Genomic DNA, 24,331 nt, shown 5'->3' on the forward strand with positions numbered 1-24,331 from the left:
CACCATCACCACCACCAACCCTCAAAACCACCCCACCCCCTACCATCCCCCCTTCCACCAATAATCACCAACAATCATCATCATCATCACCAACCAGGGATGTATTTACCACAAGGCAAACAAGGCATTTGCCTAGGGCGGCATTTTACAGGGGGGGCAGTACCACCCCCTGGTAGAAGGGACAGAAAAAGGGACACACGCAGCAAGGGGATCAGGTGGGATCTGAGAGAGGCTGCGGGCTGCTTGACGGTGTATGCAGAGCCCGACTCTCCCCAGGAGATGTCTGGAGCTGTCAAGGTGATTGGGGGTGGCCAGTGTAAGGAGGGTGGTGGAAGGCTTTCTCGGTTGGGTGGGGGGGTGGTGTTGGTTGGTGTCAGGCTCTCTCCGCAAAGGGGGGGCGGACGATTTTTGTGTTGCCTAGGGCAGCACAAAACACAGATACTCCACTGCCACCAACCCCATCATCATAATCATCATCACCAACCCTATCAAACCCACCCCCCCTTCATCATACTCATCACGACACCCATCATCCGCCCCCCCCTCCAATCCTCATCACCACTGCCCATCCTCAATCATCCCCACCAACTCCATCATCATCACCCCCACCTCTCCCCATCATCATAATCATCACCACCCCCCATCATCATAATCATCACCATCCCCCATCATCAAAATCATCACCACCCCCTACCATCATCATCCCCCCCCCCCAATCATCACCACCCCCTCAACCAATCATCATCACCACCACCCGACCAATCACCCCCCCCCCCACCTCTCCCATCATAATCACCACCACCACCCCCTACCATCATCACCACCACCAATCCCATTATAATCTCCCCCCCCCCAATCATCACCACCCCCCCCCTCTCAACCAATCATTATCACCAACCCCAACATAAAAATCTACCCCCCCACCAATCATCACCACCACCCTGTACCACCAACACCACCTATCCCCACCGACCAATCATTGTCACCACCACCATAAACCACCCCCCCCCAATCATCATCACCACCACCAACCCCATCATCAAAATCTCCCCCCCCCAATCATCACCACCACCCTGTACCACCACCACCTATCCCCACCGACCAATCATTGTCACCACCAATCATCACCACCACCCTGTACCACCACCACCACCACCTATCCCCACCGACTAATAACTGTCACCACCATCACCACCAACACCACCTATCCCCACCGACCAATCATTGTCACCACCAATCATCACCACCACCACCACCTATCCCCACCGACCAATCATTGTCACCACCACCATAAACCACCCCCCCCAATCATCATCACCACCACCAACCCCATCATCAAAATCTCCCCCCCTCCAATCATCACCACCACCCTGTACCACCACCACCACCACCTATCCCCACCGACTAATAACTGTCACCACCATCACCACCAACACCACCTATCCCCACCGACCAATCATTGTCACCACCAATCATCACCACCACCTATCCCCACCGACCAATCATTGTCACCACCATCACCACCAACACCACCTATCCCCACCGACCAATCATTGTCACCACCAATCATCACCACCAACACCACCTATCCCCACCAACCAATCATTGTCACCACCATCACCACCACCATAAACCCCCCCCCAAACATCATCACCACCACCAACCCCATCATCAAAATCTCCCCCCCCCAATCATCACCACCACCCTGTACCACCACCACCACCTATCCCCACCGACTAATCACTGTCACCACCAATCACCACCAACACCACCTATCCCCACCGACTAATCACTGTCACCACCTATCCCCACCGACTAATCACTGTCACCACCAATCACCACCACCACCCTGTACCACCACCACCACCTATCCCCACCGACTAATAACTGTCACCACCATCACCACCAACACCACCTATCCCCACCGACTAATCACTGTCACCACCAATCACCACCACCACCCTGTACCACCACCACCACCTATCCCCACCGACTAATAACTGTCACCACCATCACCACCAACACCACCTATCCCCACCGACTAATCATTGTCACCACCAATCATCACCACCACCTATCCCCACCGACCAATCATTGTCACCACCATCACCACCAACACCACCTATCCCCACCGACCAATCATTGTCACCACCAATCATCACCACCAACACCACCTATCCCCACCGACCAATCATTGTCACCACCAATCATCACCACCACCCTGTACCACCACCACCACCTATCCCCACCGACTAATAACTGTCACCACCATCACCACCAACACCACCTATCCCCACCGACTAATCATTGTCACCACCATCACCACCAACACCACCTATCCCCACCGACTAATCATTGTCACCACCAATCATCACCACCAACACCACCTATCCCCACCAACCAATCATTGTCACCACCATCACCACCACCATAAACCCCCCCCCCCAAACATCATCACCACCACCAACCCCATCATCAAAATCTCCCCCCCCCAATCATCACCACCACCCTGTACCACCACCACCTATCCCCACCGACTAATCACTGTCACCACCAATCACCACCACCACCCTGTACCACCACCACCACCTATCCCCACCGACTAATAACTGTCACCACCATCACCACCAACACCACCTATCCCCACCGACCAATCATTGTCACCACCATCACCACCAACACCACCTATCCCCACCGACTAATCATTGTCACCACCAATCATCACCACCAACACCACCTATCCCCACCAACCAATCATTGTCACCACCATCACCACCACCATAAACCCCCCCCCCCCAAACATCATCACCACCACCAACCCCATCATCAAAATCTCCCCCCCCCAATCATCACCACCACCCTGTACCACCACCACCACCTATCCCCACCGACTAATCACTGTCACCACCAATCACCACCACCACCCTGTACCACCACCACCACCTATCCCCACCGACTAATAACTGTCACCACCATCACCACCAACACCACCTATCCCCACCGACCAATCATTGTCACCACCAATCATCACCACCACCTATCCCCACCGACTAATCATTGTCACCACCAATCATCACCACCACCTATCCCCACCGACCAATCATTGTCACCACCATCACCACCAACACCACCTATCCCCACCGACCAATCATTGTCACCACCAATCATCACCACCAACACCACCTATCCCCACCAACCAATCATTGTCACCACCATCACCACCACCATAAACCCCCCCCCAAACATCATCACCACCACCAACCCCATCATCAAAATCTCCCCCCCCAATCACCACCACCACCCTGTACCACCACCACCACCTATCCCCACCGACTAATCACTGTCACCACCTATCCCCACCGACTAATCATTGTCACCACCAATCACCACCAACACCACCTATCCCCACCGACTAATCACTGTCACCACCTATCCCCACCGACCAATCATTGTCACCACCATCACCACCAACACCACCTATCCCCACCGACCAATCATTGTCACCACCAATCATCACCACCAACACCACCTATCCCCACCGACCAATCATTGTCACCACCAATCATCACCACCAACACCACCTATCCCCACCAACCAATCATTGTCACCACCAATCATCACCACCAACACCACCTATCCCCACCAACCAATCATTGTCACCACCATCACCACCACCATAAACCCCCCCCCCATCATCATCACCACCACCAACCCCTTTGTCAAAATCCCCCCACCCCCAATCATCACCACCACCCTGTACCACCACCACCACCTATCTCCCCCGACCAATCATTATCACCACCACCACCACCATACACCCCCCCCCCCCAATCATTACCACCACCCTGTACCACCAACACCACCTATCTCCACCGACCAATCATTGTCACCACCAATCATCACTCACCCGTCTCTCTGGTCAGGGCGCTCCTGTAGACCAGTGAGGATTCCAATCAGACACTCCTGGTAGCTCTCTTCTCCAGCCCCGGATTGGTACTCACAGTATTCTTGGTAAAGCCAGGCCAGTGCCAGGTCCAGGCGGCCCCTGGGATCACTCAGAAAGTGGGCCAAGATTTCAGCCTTCAAAGATGGATCCAAAAGAGTCACCAAACGAGCGAGGACCTTCACCCGCATCTGCAGGAATAGTAGGGTCAGGTCTTGTGTTCACTGAACACAGAAATCCATCTCATAGAGGCACACAAAGGGTCCGCCTCCGAGGAACCAGCAACTGAAAACACCCAAAGCCCTCCATTTACAGATGTCTGGGGTATTATGGGGGGACAGAAATCATATTCATAGGCGTCTCAAAGTCAAGACTCTAGATTCTATTTCCTCACAACAGCAAAGGTGGGGCCTGGTGACGCACAGTGTCGGGGGGTGGGGGACCCCCCTGGACGTGCACGGTGTCGGGGGACCCCCCTGGACGCGCACGGTGTCGGGGGACCTTCCTGGACGCGCACGGTGTCGGGGGACCCCCCTGGACGCGCACGGTGTCGGGGACCCCCCTGGACACGCACGGTGTCGGGGACCCCCCTGGATACGCACGGTGTCGGGGACCCCCCTGGATACGCACGGTGTCGGGGACACCCCTGGATACGCACGGTGTCGGGGGACCCCTCTGGATACGCACGGTGTCGGGGGACCCCTCTGGATACGCACGGTGTCGGGGGACCCCTCTGGATACGCACGGTGTCGGGGGACCCCTCTGGATACGCACGGTGTCGGGGGACCCCTCTGGATACGCACGGTGTCGGGGGACCCCTCTGGATACGCACGGTGTCGGGGGACCCCTCTGGATACGCACGGTGTCGGGGGACCCCTCTGGATACGCACGGTGTCGGGGGACCCCTCTGGATACGCACGGTGTCGGGGGACCCCTCTGGATACGCACGGTGTCGGGGGACCCCTCTGGATACGCACGGTGTCGGGGGACCCCTCTGGATACGCACGGTGTTGGGGTGGGGGACCCCTCTGGATACGCACGGTGTTGGGGTGGGGGACCCCTCTGGATACGCACGGTGTTGGGGTGGGGGACCCCTCTGGATACGCACGGTGTCGGGGGACCCCTCTGGATACGCACGGTGTCGGGGTGACGTCTGGGGCCCAATGTCTCCATGTGGTAGGTAAGTACCTACCTGGGCAGCTCCACTGCCACCAATGCTGCGTTCGGCCTGCAGGATCCTCTGCACAGCGGCCAGTTTCAGCTCCTGGATCTGAGTCTCTGTCAGCGGCTGCAAAACTTCCTTCAGTTTAAAGATCTTCTTGCGCCCGGCAGCTCCGCTCGGCCTGAACCAGAGAATTGCAGCCAGTTAGGAGGAGGCAGGTCAGACCCCCCCCAGTGATGACCTCTGTGCTGTCTACACATCTCCTGGGACAAGGTCACCCACTGCCCAGAGGGAGGATGGAGAACTGACCCCCCCATGGAGGGGGCAGGTCAGACCCCCCCCAGTGATGACCTCTGTGCTGTCTACACATCTCCTGGGACAAGGTCACCCACTGCCCAGAGGGAGGATGGAGAACTGACCCCCCCATGGAGGGGGCAGGTCAGACCCCCCCCAGTGATGACCTCTGTGCTGTCTACACATCTCCTGGGACAAGGTCACCCACTGCCCAGAGGGAGGATGGAGAACTGACCCCCCCCCCCATGGAGGAGGCAGGTCAGACCCCCCCCAGTGATGACCTCTGTGCTGTCTACACATCTCCTGGGACAAGGTCACCCACTGCCCAGAGGGAGGATGGAGAACTGACCCCCCCCATGGAGGCAGCTAAGAGCGGCATACGCAGGAATATGTATGTAATCTGTGGAATGTGCGACAATGTGTGCCGCAGTGTGAAATCAGAGCTCAAATCGGGCTAACCGTGGTGATGAAAGAAAGGTCTCCGCGCCGGCGGTGTCACCGGCAGGAAAACGCTCTCCGTGCCGGCGGTGTCACCGGCAGGAAAACGCTCTCCGTGCCGGCGGTGTCACCGGCAGGAAAACGCTCTCCGCGCCGGCGGTGTCACCGGCAGGAAAACGCTCTCCGCGCCGGTGGTGTTGCTAAGAGAAACAATGGTGCTGCATCGGTGTCAGTGAGGAAACTGTGGGAAAGCTGCAACTACATCACTGGTGTCAGGACTGTCAGTGGGCTCTCAGGGGGGCAGGGATCTAGAGAGATGCGGGGGGCTCATTCAGATGTGTAGCTATCATTGCTTCCCCTCTGAAAAGTGAGAAGATGTGATTACAGCATTGCGGCTCGCTAGTCTTCCTTTCTGTAAAACAAGGCGAAGATCTGGAAGAACGAATCCAGTAACATGCTGCTTTGTATCTGTCCGCACAGCAGCATGTCTTCCGAGTGACACAGCACACAGTTAACCCTTTGATGGCCCCTCACATTAACCCCTTCCTGCCCAGGTCCATTAGTACACTGTCGGGGCTTTTATTAGCACTGATCACTGTATTGGTGTCATTGGGGATGTCAGTGACACCAAGTCAGCCCCCCCCCCAGTGTCAGAATGTCCGCCGCAGTCCCGCTATAAGTCGCTGATCGCCGCCATTACTAGTAGAAAAAATAAAAAAAAAAATTAAAAATCCCCGTCTCTCTCCCGCCTTTTGTAGACGCGATAACCTTCCCGTAATCCGATTCATCGCCACGTATCGGGATTTGTTTTTACCGAAGACGCAGCAAACTACATTTAAAATTTTTTTTTTTTACTTGATAGATTTTATAGCAAAAGGTTAAAAAGTTTTTTTCTTCAGAATTTTCGGTCTTTTCTTGTTTATAGCGCAAAAAATAAGAACCGCAGAGGAGATGAAATTCACCGCAAGATCGATCAATTCACGGGGAAAAATGGCCTGGTCAGGAAGGGGGCGGGATCCCCTGGAGGGGGAGGGGTGAATATAAAAGGAGTATTTCCCCCTCCCCCCGGTTACAATCCTACCTGAGATCAGAGAATATTAATGATCCTTGTAGTGCGGATTATCTGCCGCCATTGGACCATCAAGGGGTCATTTCTGGTTGTGTGACCCCATCATGATGACATGCTGCTGCCACCCCGTGCCCTACGCTGGCCACACACATCGATTTTCAGAGAACGTGCCATTCGATGATTGGACGAAGATTGGCTGAACATTCACTTCTAACATTCAGTTTTAGAAAGAATTCCTGGAGGAAGACCCAGAAACGCTCCGAAAACGTGATGGAGAAAACGTCTCTGTTCTGCTCCTTCCAATATTCCCGTCACTGCGGTCAGAAATGAACGTCAGTCTGACGCCACCGAGGATTAGAGAATCCAACGTTCTAAAGAAAAATCAGCTTGTGTATGGCCATCATAAGCGAGAGCGGGCACAGGGAGCGCACCATGCCTGGGGAGTCTGCCATGTATGTGTTAGACAGTCCTGTCTGAAAATCCGAAAAACAGTTTCAGGTCTTTTCAAATGTTATTTCTTTAAGCCCTCCTGAGGATCCGCCCAGCCCCCCGTTCCCCCTCCTGAGGATCCTCCCGGTTCCCCCTCCAGAGGATTCCCCATTCCCCCTCCCTTTCCTGAGGATTCCCCCTCCTGAGGATTCCCCATTCCCCCTCCCTTTCCTGAGGATTCCCCCTGATTCCCCCTCCAGAGGATTCCCCCCGATTCCCCCTCCCTTTCCTGAGGATTCCCCCCGATTCCCCCTCCTGAGGATTCCCCATTCCCCCTCCCTTTCCTGAGGATTCCCCCGATTCCCCCTCCAGAGGATTCCCCATTCCCCCTCCCTTTCCTGACGATTCCCCATTCCCCCTCCCTTTCCTGAGGATTCCCCCCCGATTCCCCCTCCTGAGGATTCCCCCTCCCTTTCCTGACTATTCCCCCCGGTTCCCCCTCCAGAGGATTCCCCATTCCCCCTCCCTTTCCTGACGATTCCCCCCGGTTCCCCCTCCAGAGGATTCCCCATTCCCCCTCCCTTTCCTGACGATTCCCCCCGGTTCCCCCTCCAGAGGATTCCCCATTCCCCCTCCCTTTCCTGACGATTCCCCCCGGTTCCCCCTCCAGAGGATTCCCCATTCCCCCTCCCTTTCCTGACGATTCCCCCTCCAGAGGATTCCCCATTCCCCCTCCCTTTCCTGACGATTCCCCCCGGTTCCCCCTCCAGAGGATTCCCCATTCCCCCTCCCTTTCCTGACGATTCCACCCGGTTACCCCTCCAGAGGATTCCCGGTTCCCCCTCCAGAGGATTCCCCATTCCCCCTCCCTTTCCTGACGATTCCCCCTGGTTCCCCCTCCAGAGGATTCCCCATTCCCCCTCCCTTTCCTGACGATTCCCCCCGGTTCCCCCTCCTGAGGATCCCCCGGTTCCCCCTCCTGAGGATTCCCCATTCCCCCTCCCTTTCCTGAGGATTCCCCCCTTCCCAACCAGGCCTTTTTTGCATTACGGCGATGTGTTACATTATCAGACAATTGCGCAGTCATGCAACGCTGCATTGAAATGAAATTTCCATCCTTTTTTTCCCATGAATTGAGCTTTCTTTCGGTGGTATTTGATCGCCTGTGCGGTTATTTTTTTCGCTATAAAGAAGACAATTTTGAGAAAAAAAAAAACAATATTTTGGACTTTTTTGCTATTAAACATGTCCAGTAAAAAAAAATTTAAAACTCAAAATGTTGTCATAAATTTCGGCAAAAATGTCCCCCACGCCGTGTCTTCCCCGTGAAAAAAATAGATGAGCGGAGTGTACAAAAGGGTGAATAGATGAGGGGAGTGTACAAAAGGGTGAATAGATGAGCGGAGTGTACAAAAGGGTGAATAGATGAGCGGAGTGTACAAAAGGGTGAATAGATGAGCGGAGTGTACAAAAGGGTGAATAGATGAGCGGAGTGTACAAAAGGGTGAATAGATGAGGGGAGTGTACAAAAGGGTGAATAGATGAGGGGAGTGTACAAAAGGGTGAATAGATGAGCGGAGTGTACAAAAGGGTGAATAGATGAGGGGAATGTACAAAAGGGTGAATAGATGAGGGGAGTGTACAAAAGGGTGAATAGATGAGGGGAGTGTACAAAAGGGTGAATAGATGAGGGGAGTGTACAAAAGGGTGAATAGATGAGGGGAGTGTACAAAAGGGTGAATAGATGAGCGGAGTGTACAAAAGGGTGAATAGATGAGCGGAGTGTACAAAAGGGTGAATAGATGAGCGGAGTGTACAAAAGGGTGAATAGATGAGGGGAGTGTACAAAAGGGTGAATAGATGAGCGGAGTGATCTGAGGGGTGATCTGAGGGGCGACCTGCGGGGTGATCTGCGGTGTGATCTGAGGGGCGACCTGCGGGGTGATCTGAGGGGCGACCTGCGGGGTGATCTGCGGTGTGATCTGAGGGGCGACCTGCGGGGTGATCTGAGGGGCGACCTGCGGGGTGATCTGCGGTGTGATCTGCAGTGTGATCTGAGGGGCGACCTGCGGGGTGATCTGAGGGGCGACCTGCGGGGTGATCTGAGGGGCGACCTGCGGGGTGATCTGCGGGGTGATCTGCGGTGTGATCTGAGGGGTGATCTGCGGTGTGATCTGAGGGGTGATCTGCGGTGTGATCTGAGGGGTGATCTGCGGTGTGATCTGAGGGGCGATCTGCGGGGTGATCTGAGGGGCGACCTGCAGGGTGATCTGCGGTGTGATCTGCGGTGTGATCTGAGGGGCGACCTGCGGGGCGATCCTGAATGCAGTGCGACTCCTGCTCGAGTTACATGAAGTTCCCCTGTGGGTGCGGGGTGATCTGAGGGGCGACCTGCGGGGCCATCTGATGGGTGACCAGAGAAGCGATCTGACGGGAGACCTGTGGGGCGATCTGAGGGGCGACCTGCGGTGTGATCTGAGGGGCGACCTGCGGTGTGATCTGAGGGGCGATCTGAGAAGCGATCTGACGGGAGACCTGCGGGGCGATCTGAGGGGCGACCTGCGGGGCCATCTGATGGGTGACCTGAGAAGCGATCTGACGGGAGACCTGCGGTGTGATCTGAGGGGCGATCTGAGGGGTGATCTGCGGGGCGATCTGAGGGGCGATCTGCGGTGTGATCTGAGGGGCGACCTGCGGGGTGATCTGCGGTGTGATCTGAGGGGTGACCTGCGGGGTGATCTGAGGGGCGACCTGCGGGGTGATCTGAGGGGCGACCTGCGGGGTGATCTGCGGTGTGATCTGCGGTGTGATCTGAGGGGCGACCTGCGGGGTGATCTGAGGGGCGACCTGCGGGGTGATCTGCGGTGTGATCTGAGGGGTGATCTGCGGTGTGATCTGAGGGGTGATCTGAGGGGCGATCTGCTCCATTCATTTTCTATGGCTCCAATTGCACCGCAGAGGTATCGGTTGTAGGTACTGGAGTATTGTGAGTACCATCTAATGCTCGGCACCGGTGACCCGGCTTCAGTACCGCTTTCAGACACACAGACCAGTGAGGACCCACAACACTCCCAATGGATGCCAAGGACTGAGCCGTATATCATGGTGTGGAATGGTGGCCGCCATACTTTCTATACAGTAACATTGGTATGTAGAAGATGCCAACATGTCTCCATTGTACCTGATCTGTGTGGCCGGCAAGATTGGCTCAGGTCTTTTTTTGGCAAGCGGGGCTCCATCGTCTTCTTCCTTTAGGCCCTTAAACTGCGAGCCCAGCACAGAGATAGCCTGGCCGGTGGTGACGAGTGTAGAGACCCTTCGTTTGATCACCACCGCCTCCGGCTTTGAGCTTTCTTCCTCCACCACTTCTGTGGGTGTCTCTGTTACCTTCTCCGCACCTGTAGATGACATGAAGACCACCATCAGGACATTTCTTCTCCACATTCATATCACCGCTCAACAATCGACTGACCCCTCACCTGGACCAATGCCAGCCGCAGTCATCTGTGTGGCCATAAGACGAGCGAGATGTCGTATCTGAGCATCTGTCCCAGCAGACTCCACTGGAGTGTAGGTGGACTGGAAGGAGGCCGGCATGGTGTCCGGGAGGTAGACCATACTGATGAGGACCTGCCGAGAGAGGAACAGGCAAAGGCTTCACAACCCACGCCAGGGGGAAGGGGAAAGGCGACAAACTGGGGGGGGGGGAAGAATGAACAGAAGAATGAGAGAGGGGATGAGAAGACAATAAAAGAGGAAGGAAGTGACAGGGGACCATGGGGGGCGGGAGAGGGAACAAGGGGGTGGGAGGGAACAAGGGAGAGGGCACAAGGGGACGGGAACAAGGGGGCGGGAGAGGGAACAAGGGGGCGGGAGAGGGAACAAGGGGGCGGGAGAGGGAACAAGAGAGAGGGAACAAGGGGGCGGGAGGGAACAAGGGAGAGGGCACAAGGGGACGGGAACAAGGGGGCGGGAGAGGGCACAAGGGGACGGGAACAAGGGGGCGGGAGAGGGCACAAGGGGGCGGGCACAAGGGGGCGGGAGAGGGAACAAGGGAGAGGGCACAAGGGGGCGGGAGAGGGAACAAGGAAGAGGGAACAAGGGGGCGGGAGAGGGAACAAGGGGGAGGGAACAAGGGGGCGGGAGAGGGAACAAGGGGGCGGGAGAGGGAACAAGGGGGCAGGAGAGGGAACAAGGGGGCGGGAGAGAAACGAGAGAAGGCAGTAATACTGTTCACACAAAAAAGGAAGGCGGGGCAAAGTGTACTTTATTACATTGTTACTAATATTTCCAGGTCATCCATCACAGCTCAGGTCTCCATCTAACCCCCATTGGAGCAGGCCACATCTCAGAACAATGATCCCTAAAACCTAGGTCTAGGCAATGGGTGAGGTGGGGACCTGTCTATTCGGAGAACCTAAGGCAAAGTTCTGGTCCAGACCTGATGATAGGACGGCTAGAACGCACGGTACAAAGTAATCTTTGGGATCAAAGTGCAAGGTCAGAGTCCCGGACTGACTCCTCTATCCTGTAGCACCGGGTTTGATGGCTTTCCAGTGATAGGGAAGGAAGGGTTCCCCATTGTTAGGGCTGGATGATCCACCAAGACAGGGAAGCTCCTTGCTTGGCTGGACAGAAGTATTGGCAAATCGAGGGAAGGAGCCTGCTTGTCCCAGGAAAAGACATTTGGTAGGAACGTTCTTGAAGGAAATTGGGTGAATGGTACTGCTTTGAAATAGGCTACTATTGGGCCTAGAACCTTCATGAAGAGTCTCCATCTTCGATGTCCTATGGATAGGATTTGTATATGTGCTCTTAAAGAACATTCTTTTCTGGTAGAAAACGTTTGCTTGGGATGTGTCCAGGACCAGATCCAAGTATTCCAGGTGAAGGGAAGGCTGGAGTTCTTCACACTTATCACCCAGCCAAAGGCCTGGATCATCTGAATTGTCTTGTGGACATATTTTTTAAGAAACACAATGGAGAGTCACAATCGCGGCGTCAGATCCCAGACCTTCTCACCAACTCATGACCGAAGGACTAGCCAATCTAAAACCGCGATGTCACGTGCGTAACAATGCCACACCCAGCGGCACCCTACACAAAGATTTTCCAGCTAATGGATACAGATCGATGTACCGGCCATCTGAGCAATTGTTACTGGGTCAGGTTAATTACGCAATTAACCCTTCACACTGCCACCACCTCCTTTTTGTACGGAGAAAGAGGAAACTCGGCAAAATCAGCAATAACACTCTAATGATTGAGATAATCGTCTGTATATAACGGTCCGCAGGCTGGTTATACAGAGGGTTAAACAAGCACAGTAGCGTTTCTTTAGAGGCAGGAATTCATGAGTTGCAATAAAGAGCTATGGAAACAGTTCAACACTTTCAGAAAAAAAGATTACTAAAAGGTCAAACAGGAGCAATAAAAATATTTACAGAACAAAGATGTAACTAAGTTTTATATATTTATATATATATATATATATATATATATATATATATATATATACACACACACACACACACACACAAAGAACCATAGCAAAGAGATATCAGAGAGAGATGAAAGGGTTAAGGTACTTGCCAAAGTACTGGGTTAGCAGATCCAAGTTTCAGAGCGAAAGGGCACGGGTCTCCCCAGGTGGTATTGATGTTAAAATGGGAGACGTCTTCAACTTCTTTCCTCTAAGGCCTGACAGCCTGTTTTAAAGTCCCCAGCAGGGGGGTGGCTCTGCAGTCAAGGGCCAATCTCTACTTAGGGAGTGGAGGTATGGGTGGATGCCTCAACTAGAGCAAAAATCTCCCATAACTCATATTTGCCTATAACTTTTCATCTGCACAAGTGACAGTCCACCAGCAGGTAGATTATTATGCCAACAAGTCTGAGAATTAGATATGAATTATGAAATGATATACTGCACGGTTCATGAGATCTAGGTTTCTGCTTCCCCGAGTGTCCGAGACAAGGCGAGTGACCCATCAAACTGTTCGTCTGCTCATTGGCCATCTGACGAGGTGTCCGGTTTTTATGTACGTCTCTCATATCCCAAGATATGAGACATAGGAGAAAAATGGATTTACCAGAAGTTATCTGATTCTGTCACCTACACAGAGTTAGGTTTTATGAGGTTGGAATCTCTTTCAACTCCTGAGAAAGCTTGCCTTATCTCTTAGGAGGTGTTACAATTGGCAGGTTCTGTGGACAGAGACACTCCAACTCTCTTGGGGGCTTTTACAGCTCCTATGACTCTCCTGTGACATTCCTAACTCACACACATACTGGCCACATGTCACTGGGCCCCTCAGGAAGGGAGGGGGAAGGAGAATAAGGGAGAAATGGATACTCTTAAAATGGAGTCTGCGTCCTTCACTGTGTGTTGCGCACGTTTGCGACAGAGAGGAGTCCTTCAGAAGAAGGTTGACTAGATACCTTGTGACTTGGATGCCCTGAGTTCTGAGCAAGGCAAGCAGAGGTGCTAAGACCTTTGTGAATACTAAGGAGCAGAGGATAGACCAAAGGACAGTGCCACAAACTGGAAGTGGTTGTGTGCCAATGCGAAGTGCAGAAACTGCTGATGGGGTGGGTTAAAGAAAACATGTAGATAGGCATCTTGGATGTCCACAGATTCCATGTATCCCCCTTGTCTCAGAGAGGCAATTACTTTGACATTTTGGAAAGTGAAGGAAACTGATGAGGGATTTTAAATCCATAACAGGGTAAATACCCCTCTTAGGCTTTTGTACAGTGAACAGATTTCAGTAGAAAACTCTGAACCTGTCTTGTGGTGGTACTGGCACAACCATTCCCTGAGACAAGAGGTGGTTCAGGGCATTCTGCAAATCTGTTCTCGGGCAGTTTTTGGTTGATTTGAAAAAAGAAAGCTGTGAGGTGGTAGAGTTTTGGACTCGGTTTTGTATCCTTTCAAAACCAACTGAACCCACAGGTCAGGGACTTCTGTGACCCAAAGAGAAGCAATTTAACAGATGTCCCCTTACTCTAAGTGGGGAAAACCCTTCATTGTGAAGAGGGCTTTGGGGAAGCCCTGGAAGGTCAAGTCCTGGGCCAAAACGAAGGACTTAAGTTTTAAAGTTGAAGCCTGGTTAGAGCGAACAGGTACTCGGATTTTGAAAAGTTAGGGCTTCTGAAGGTGGTTTTGGAATCATCCGCTGTGAACTAATATCTTCCCACCGATTACCTCTTTTGTGCCTCACTGATCAGATGCCTTCCTTGGATAGACATACATGTGGCATGCCTTTTCCAGGCAACGTCAGCTGCTCAAGTTTTAGGGATAGCTTCTTCGCATGTGAATGGAGATTAGAGCCATTCTGGATATTCATTGCATGACATGTTCTAGGGCAGCCTTTCTCAACCTGTGTTCTATGAAACCGTAGGGTTCCTCCAAAGGTTTCCAGAGGTTCCTTGAGCATTGAGAAATTTCAGCTACTCAGAGAAGTTACCACTGAACTAATGATCTTTTTATCTATCTGTAACAGGAGGATTATTCCCACTGAACCCAAATGAAGGGAACATTCTTCTCCTTCACATCACACTAATGTACAGTGAGCTATGGGTGTTCCCTGAAAGCAGACCAATATTTAAGGGTTCCTCCATATTAAAGTTGAGAAAGGCTGTTCAAGGGCATCTACACAGAAAAGTAGAGCAGAAGGCATATGTTGTAATTACTGTGTGACAGCACAATCCTGAAATACAGGGTCATGTTTGTTGTTCTTCACCCTAGCTCAGAAAGCTGTTTGACATACAGAAATTGCAGCAAGTGCAGGTTACAGGGCTGGGCCTGCAGGATTAAAGAATCCTTTTAGGAGCATCTCTAACCTTCTTCAATCTGCAGAATCTTTGATAGAAGGAGTGTCTTCAATAGGTACAAATGAGAGGATTGTTTAGGACAGAGATTAGACGATCAACCACGGGAAAAGCCCACTTCTTTGTGGGCTCTCTATCTACTGGACAGAGCTCAGTAAAGATTTTGGGAGGAGTGAACATTTTTTCAGGAGTGACCCAGTCATCAGACTGGACATTCTATCTGTTGATGAATAGGGAATGTTTGTGGGTCTCTTTGTACCCAAAGGGGCGTGGCGAGTCATCTCGCACAATGCCAAGGCTTTAGTGGACCAAGTCAATGAGCTTTTCAATGTTAGTAAGCATGTTGTATGAATCTCCCTCTGCAATATACGTGAGGGAGAAAAAAACTTCCATATCCTCCCCTAATATTTCTTCAATATCCTTTTTGTTTCTCTTAACTTGAAAAAAGAGGACACCCCCCCAAAATGCATTGTCATGGTAACAGAGTAACGCCTGGCATCACTCTGTACCGGCTGGTGTGAATATCTCCCTGTTCAGCGGCAGTCACCTGAAGCTCCCTCCAACCACAAGGGCTACCAACTCCAACCAGCAGCCTGCTTGCTGCGCCCTACGTGCAGCACTAACACCGGCTCTCCTTGTGCCGTTCGGGTCTCTCTGGGTTCCTGGGTGGACAGCGGGGCTGACAGACGCCGGCTCCAAAACATCCTCCAGCGTTTGGCCTGTATGTTCATGAGGAACGGCAGCTTCTGAACATACCACTTCAGTAGACCTTCCCTATTACTGATGTGCCTGGACATTCAATGCCTAACGTGAGGATCTGTGATAGGAAAGGTCTGTGTTGATGTTTGCGCTTCTCCTTTTCTCTGTATTAAGGCAATCATCTGTCAGAGGAAATGTGACAGAAGAAGAAAATTCTGCCTGCCAAATAGGCTGCCTGCCTGAGATAGAGGCAGAGTCGGATGACCAGTGTTCATACCGGCTCCTGCTCCGGTGCAAGGGACAAATTGTCACTTGGAGTGTTCACCTCCGACTCTGCATTGGCTCCCTTGGTCTGGTCTCCGCCATAGCTACCAGTGCAGGAAATCCCCTGTGGGGTACTCACAGAAGAGGGTGAAGAGTATAGGGTAAGGAGTCCGGTAGGAGTACATGGCAACGTGGTGTAGACGAATCATCATGGTGGAAGGAAACACTGTAGGACCTTAGAAGGGCTGTAGATGGAGGTGGCATGCAACGCCTGGGCATCACCTCAGGCTGGGCATCACCTCAGGCTGGGCATCACCTCAGGCTGGGCATCACCTCAGGCTGGGCATCACCTCAGGCTGGGCATCACCTCAGGCTGGTCATCAACCTTTCAAACATATCCCCGTTTATACACAAATGGTCAGAGATACAGGATGACCCTGACTTACCTGTCCATGACGCTGGACTGTGGTTCAGGTCCAGGCTTCACCTATTATGGGGAGCTGAACCCTGAATGGGGTCTTCAGGATCTATGCTGCAAATTGATGGACGACAGCCCTGGACCTGTATAGCACCCTGCAACTGACAATGCACTGCACCAAGTGGCAAAGTGAGCGTCAACGTAGGATCCGGTCCTCACCCTGAGCAGCATTACCGGCAGTCCCCACAGCATGGGGTCCAGGAATGGCCCCCAAAGGTTAGGCTGGTCCGGATATACTGGTTCTATTCTGACCCCAGAAGATAGTGAGGGTGTAATGAAGGACTGAAAGAAAAATGATCATCTTCAGACACGATCATGAAGTGGGGGAAGGGCTATGGAGAGGTTCCTAGGGGTCGTGTCCATCAAAGTTTTGGCTGGAGCTACCCTTTAACAAACTAAAGCATCTCTGACAACTATTTACCTGTTTTGGGGCACAACGGTCTTGCGACTGTTTGAGTTCTCTTCTATTTCTCATACAGACTTCCAGATTCATGAACAATCTCTACCATGGTCACCAGTCTGGGGTGGAGCGGACTTCTTGGCCAATAAAAATACATTGAGAAGCCAATCAGAGATCACTCCGGATTAACCAGATATGGAGGAGGGGAAACGAGATTCTAACAAAGAACACCGAAGAGCCCCTCAGAGGGGACTCACTTCAACTTCAGCCGAGAAAAAGGGAAAAGCCTTCACCATACAGCTGTGTGTGCCGGATATATATCGATTGGCTGAGCCGAGGATCAACAAGTGACCTGAGGACAGGCAGACGTCCTAGGGTGTGTCCTCGTAAGACACTGGGCCACCGCAAGACACTGGGGCCACCCGGGGTCACCGCAAGACACTGGGCCACCCGGGGTCACCGCAAGACACTGGGCCACCCGGGGTCACCGCAAGACACTGGGCCACCCGGGGTCACCGCAAGACACTGGGCCACCCGGGGTCACCGCAAGACACTGGGCCACCCGGGGTCACCGCAAGACACTGGGCCACCCGGGGTCACCGCAAGACACTGGGCCACCCGGGGTCACCGCAAGACACTGGGCCACCCGGGGTCACCGCAAGACACTGGGCCACCCGGGGTCACCGCAAGACACTGGGCCACCCGGGGTCACCGCAAGACACTGGGCCACCCGGGGTCACCGCAAGACACTGGGCCACCCGGGGTCACCGCAAGACACTGGGCCACCCGGGGTCACCGCAAGACACTGGGCCACCCGGGGTCACCGCAAGACACTGGGCCACCCGGGGTCACCGCAAGACACTGGGCCACCCGGGGTCACCGCAAGACACTGGGCCACCCGGGGTCACCGCAAGACACTGGGCCACCCGGGGTCACCGCAAGACACTGGGCCACCCGGGGTCACCGCAAGACACTGGGCCACCCGGGGTCACCGCAAGACACTGGGCCACCCGGGGTCACCGCAAGACACTGGGCCACCCGGGGTCACGCAAGACACTGGGCCACCCGGGGTCACCATAAGACACTGGGCCACCCGGGGTCACCATAAGACACTGGGCCACCCGGGGTCACCATAAGACACTGGGCCACCCGGGGTCACCATAAGACACTGGGCCACCCGGGGTCACCATAAGACACTGGGCCACCCGGGGTCATTATGTAGCTTGTCAGGGCCGGAGAGACAATCTCATTTATTTGGCTGCTCTCTCTCGTTTCTTCCGGTAATCGGTGGTCGCCATGATTGATTAGCAGAAACAATTGGGAAGGGTTGGTGCACATGCTGTGTTCCTCACATTACGAGAGGTCAGGAAGTGAAGCCAAAAATCAAGAATCACTCCAACTTTTACTGTTTTAGGAACATTCCACAGCAGCTGGATGACTTTCAATGGTTTAGAAAACAAAAAGGAAGGGGGGGGGGGGGGGGTGGTAGAGATTTTTGTACCCGCCTCCAGGGCTATCAATGTAGGTGGGGACAATCTTTCAGTTACGGAATGCAGAATTCCTGGGGGCTCGGCATGTGAACATTCCATGACAGTTCCTCTCCCAGCCCTCAGGGGGCGCTATGCCACATTGGGCCGTGACCCCGCCCCCACACACACCTACCAGATTGGCCACGCTCTCTGGAGTCAGCAGCGGGTTCAGGAAGTCGGGCCGTGACGTCTGTAGCAGACAAGGTGCTGGGAGCCGGAGGTGGAGGAAGCGGCAATGTGTCCTTCTCATCGTCATCATCGGCCAGAGGAGCGTCTGCAGGGAAGATCTAGAGTCATGAGAAATACAGGGGGAGGGACCGACCGCCCCCCCCCCCAGTATGCTGACTGCAACACCCCTCCCCCCCCCCCAGTATGCTGACTGCAACACCCCTCCCCCCGAGAGGGCTGATCTCCTCCCCCCCCCAGCATACTGACTGCAACACCCCTCCCCCCGAGAGGGCTGATCTCCCCCCCCCAGCATACTGACTGCAACACCCCTCCCCCCCCCCAGTATACTGACTGCAACACCCCTCCCCCCCCCCAGTATGCTGACTGCAACACCCCTCCCCCCCCCCAGTATACTGACTGCAACACCCCTCCCCCCGAGAGGGCTGATCTCCTCCCCCCCCCAGTATACTGACTGCAACACCCCTCCCCCCGAGAGGGCTGATCTCCCCCCCCCCAGCATACTGACTGCAACACCCCTCCCCCCGAGAGGGCTGATCTCCCCCCCCCCAGCATACTGACTGCAACACCCCTCCCCCCGAGAGGGCTGATCTCCCCCCCCCCCCCCCCCAGTATACTGACTGCAACACCCCTCCCCCCCCCCAGTATACTGACTGCAACACCCCTCCCCCCCCCCCCAGTATACTGACTGCAACACCCCTCCCCCCCCCCCCCAGTATACTGACTGCAACACCCCTCCCCCCGAGAGGGCTGATCTCCCCCCCCCCAGTATACTGACTGCAACACCCCTCCCCCCCCCCCAGTATACTGACTGCAACACCCCTCCCCCCCCCCCCAGTATGCTGACTGCAACACCCCTCCCCCCCCCCCCAGTATACTGACTGCAACACCCCTCCCCCCCCCCCCCCAGTATACTGACTGCAACACCCCTCCCCCCGAGAGGGCTGATCTCCTCCCCCCCCCCAGTATACTGACTGCAACACCCCTCCCCCCGAGAGGGCTGATCTCCCCCCCCCCCCCAGTATACTGACTGCAACACCCCCTCCCCCCGAGAGGGCTGATCTCCCCCCCCCAAGCATACTGACTGCAACACCCCTCCCCCCGAGTGCCGATGGGAGGGACCGACCGCCCCCCCCCCCCAGTATGCTGACTGCAACACCCCTCCCCCCCCCCAGTATGCTGACTGCAACACCCCTCCCCCCGAGAGGGCTGATCTCCTCCCCCCCCCAGCATACTGACTGCAACACCCCTCCCCCCGAGAGGGCTGATCTCCCCCCCCCCAGCATACTGACTGCAACACCCCTCCCCCCCCCAGTATACTGACTGCAACACCCCTCCCCCCCCCCCCAGTATGCTGACTGCAACACCCCTCCCCCCCCCCAGTATACTGACTGCAACACCCCTCCCCCCGAGAGGGCTGATCTCCTCCCCCCCCCAGTATACTGACTGCAACACCCCTCCCCCCGAGAGGGCTGATCTCCCCCCCCCCAGCATACTGACTGCAACACCCCTCCCCCCGAGAGGGCTGATCTCCCCCCCCCCAGCATACTGACTGCAACACCCTCCCCGAGAGGGCTGATCTCCCCCCCCCCCCCCAGTATACTGACTGCAACACCCCTCCCCCCCCCCAGTATACTGACTGCAACACCCCTCCCCCCGAGAGGGCTGATCTCCCCCCCCCCCAGTATACTGACTGCAACACCCCTCCCCCCCCCCCCAGTATACTGACTGCAACCCCCTCCCCCCCCCCCAGTATGCTGACTGCAACACCCCTCCCCCCCCCCCCAGTATACTGACTGCAACACCCCTCCCCCCCCCCCCCAGTATACTGACTGCAACACCCCTCCCCCCGAGAGGGCTGATCTCCTCCCCACCCCCCAGTATACTGACTGCAACACCCCTCCCCCCGAGAGGGCTGATCTCCCCCCCCCCCCCCAGTATACTGACTGCAACACCCCTCCCCCCGAGAGGGCTGATCTCCCCCCCCCAAGCATACTGACTGCAACACCCCTCCCCCCGAGTGCCGATGGCCCCCCCCCGTATGCTGACTGCAACACCCCTCCCCCCGAAAGTGCCAATGGCCCCCCCTCAAAGGAGCTGCTCACCCCCTATGGTGAGTATTTCCTGCCCCAGTGGGGGGAGGGGAGACAGTAATGTGGCGGAGTGCAGTCACCACGGTTCTGCGGTGGAGAGGACCCCATTTCCCCCAATGGGGGGGGGGTCACCATGGCAGGGAGGTCCAATCCTTTCACACTCAATGAGATTCCACTTCCAGATTTCGGGATTACCGCCCCGGAGCAATTCTGACCTCACTAAAAAAATCTGCATTTTTCCCAGAAAACGACTCCCAGCCCCAAACGTGATCTTCTGAAAGGAGTGAGTGGCGTCTGCGCTCCTCTTCCCGTATCTGTACCGCAAATGGATTCACTGCGCAAACACAAAGCCTAAAACACGGCCGTCGTGTCGAGTACATAGATACCAAACACGTCAAGATTTACAATTGTACACGTCTGTGCACTCCGACTGCAGTACCTACAACTGTCCACAGGCGGTGCTTCACAGAATATGTTCCCCCAACACCCCTCCCCCGCTCGTGCCGGCTGCACCATGGACTTGTATGAGAAGTCTCCTCTTCCCTTTGTGTGGAATCCCCGGGGAATCCTCCACCCCCTCTGCCAATCCCTCCACTGGCTCCACCCCCCTCTGCCAATCCCTCCACTGGCTCCACCCCCCTCTGCCAATCCCTCCACTGGCTCCACCCCCCTCTGCCAATCCCTCCACTGGCTCCACCCCCTCTACCAATCCCTCCGCTGGCCTCTATTCAGTGTCCTCCACCCCCCTCTACCAATCCCTCCGCTGGCCTCTATTCAGTGTCCTCCACCCCCCTCTACCAATCCCTCCACTGGCCTCCACTCCCCTCTGCCAATCCCTCCACTGGCCTCCATTCAGTGTCCTCCACCCCCCTCTGCCAATACCTCCACTGGCCTCCATTCAGTGTCCTCCACCCCTCTCTGCCAATCCCTCCACTGGCCTCCACCCCCCTCTGCCAATCCCTCCACTAGCCTCCATTCAGTGTCCTCCACCCCCCTCTGCCAATCCCTCCACTGGCCTCCACTCAGTGTCCTCCACCCCCCTCTGCCAATCCCTCCACTGGCCTCCATTCAGTGTCCTCCACCCCCCTCTGCCAATCCCTCCACTGGCCTCCACTCAGTGTCCTCCACCCCCCTCTGCCAATCCCTCCACTGGCCTCCACTCAGTGTCCTCCACCCCCCTCTGCCAATCCCTCCACTGGCCTCCATTCAGTGTCCTCCACCCCCTCTGCCAATCCCTCCACTGGCCTCCATTCAGTGTCCTCCACCCCCTCTGCCAATCCCTCCACTGGCCTCCATTCAGTGTCCTCCACCCCCCTCTGCCAATTCCTCCACTGGCCTCCACTCAGTGTCCTCCACCCCCCTCTGCCAATCCCTCCACTGGCCTCCATTCAGTGTCCTCCACCCCCCTCTGCTAATCCCTCCACTGGCCTCCATTCAGTGTCCTCCACTGACCTCCATTCAGTGTCCTCCACCCCCCTCTGCCAATCCCTCCACTGGCCTCCATTCAGTGTCCTCCACCCCCCTCTGCCAATCCCTCCACTGGTTTCCATTCAGTGTCCTCCACCCCCCTCTGCCAATCCCACCACTGGCCTCCATTCAGTGTCCTCCACCCCCCTCTGCCAATCCCTCCACTGGCCTCCACTCAGTGTCCTCCACCCCCCTCTGCCAATCCCTCCACTGGCCTCCATTCAGTGTCCCCCACCCCCCTCTGCCAATCCCTCCACTGGCCTCCACTCAGTGTCCTCCACCCCGGACATGGAGTATGCAGAGCAGGAGGCTCTAGATATTAATACCAGACATGGAGTATGTAGAGCGGGAGGTTCTAGATATTAATACCGGACATGGAGTATGTAGAGGTATGTAGAGGGAGGTTCTAGGTATTAATACCGGACATGGAGTATGTAGAGGGAGGTTCTAGGTATTAATACCGGACATGGAGTATGTAGAGGGAGGTTCTAGGTATTAATACCGGACATGGAGTATGTAGAGGGAGGTTCTAGGTATTAATACCGGACATGGAGTATGTAGAGGGAGGTTCTAGGTATTAATACCGGACATGGAGTATGTAGAGGGAGGTTCTAGGTAATTAATACCGGACATGGAGTATGTAGAGGGAGGGTCTAGGTATTAATACCGGACATGGAGTATGTAGAGGGAGGTTCTAGGGTATTAATACCGGACATGGAGTATGTAGAGGGAGGTTCTAGGTATTAATACCGGACATGGAGTATGTAGAGGGAGGTTCTAGGTATTAATACCGGACATGGAGTATGTAGAGGGAGGTTCTAGGTATTAATACCGGACATGGAGTATGTAGAGGGAGGTTCTAGGTATTAATACCGGACATGGAGTATGTAGAGGGAGGTTCTAGGTATTAATACCGGACATGGAGTATGTAGAGGGAGGTTCTAGGTATTAATACCGGACATGGAGTATGTAGAGGGAGGTTCTAGGTATTAATACCGGACATGGAGTATGTAGAGGGAGGTTCTAGGTATTAATACCGGACATGGAGTATGTAGAGGGAGGTTCTAGGTATTAATACCGGACATGGAGTATGTAGAGGGAGGTTCTAGGTATTAATACCGGACATGGAGTATGTAGAGGGAGGTTCTAGGTATTAATACCGGACATGGAGTATGTAGAGGGAGGTTCTAGGTATTAATACCGGACATGGAGTATGTAGAGGGAGGTTCTAGCCTTTCTTGGCCCCCATGTCCTGTACATACAAGTCCACCCAACATCCCTCACCAGTTCGGCTTTTCTTCTGGCTCCCCTCCCCAGCCTCTCTGGTCCTCTTGCGGCCGAGGTCCCGGGGGGGCGGTAAATGACGGGTGATCTCGGCTTGGTTGGTCCCCAGGTCCAGCAGAAGGGTGCTAATTGGCCCCTGGTAATCACATGACGAAGGATGTCGCAGAACGCTCAGCAGCTGCAGCTTCAGGTTCTTCCTGACACTACTGACCTGAGACTTGGCCAGAGTTGGCGGCAGGTTGGCTGCATAGAGAGAGCTTAGTCAGAGGAAGGAAGGAGTGGACGGACATGACAGAGGGAGGAGAAGAGCGGACGGACACGGCAGAGAGGGAGGAGAGAGCGGACGGACACGGCAGAGAGGGAGAAGAGCGGACGGACACGACAGAGAGGGAGAAGAGCGGACGGACACGACAGAGAGGGAGGAGAAGAGCGGACGGACACGGCAGAGAGGGAGAAGAGCGGACGGACACGGCAGAGAGGGAGGAGAAGAGCGGACGGACACGGCAGAGAGGGAGGAGAAGAGCGGACGGACACGGCAGAGAGGGAGGAGAAGAGCGGACGGACACGGCAGAGAGGGAGGAGAAGAGCGGACGGACACGGCAGAGAGGGAGGAGAAGAGCGGACGGACACGGCAGAGAGGGAGGAGAAGAGCGGACGGACACGGCAGACAGGGAGGAGAAGAGCGGACGGACACGGCAGAGAGGGAGAAGAGCGGACGGACACGGCAGAGGGCGCGACACGCAGAGAGGGAGGAGAAGAGCGAGGA

The 24,331-nt window shown here is 55.0% G+C and overlaps 1 protein-coding gene across 1 annotated transcript in view; it reads right to left on the reverse strand.

Moving 5' to 3' along the window:
- The window catches only part of SYMPK (symplekin scaffold protein), a gene marked incomplete at its 5' end in the record, with an annotated part of 47,746 nt that extends 23,938 nt beyond the window's left edge, over positions 1-23,808 (reverse strand). The window contains 7 exon segments of the mRNA XM_089667393.1: positions 3,908-4,134; positions 5,136-5,286; positions 10,517-10,733; positions 10,815-10,965; positions 18,669-18,713; positions 18,715-18,809; positions 23,566-23,808. Of these exon segments, the coding sequence (XP_089523519.1) occupies positions 3,908-4,134; positions 5,136-5,286; positions 10,517-10,733; positions 10,815-10,965; positions 18,669-18,713; positions 18,715-18,809; positions 23,566-23,808 (1,129 nt within the window).
- Positions 23,809-24,331: the final 523 nt, after the last annotated feature.

This window comes from Staurois parvus, unplaced genomic scaffold, assembly GCF_062004578.1.
Source record: "Staurois parvus isolate SC_StPar_1 unplaced genomic scaffold, SC_StPar_1.0 ptg003240l, whole genome shotgun sequence".
NCBI lineage: Eukaryota > Metazoa > Chordata > Amphibia > Anura > Ranidae > Staurois > Staurois parvus.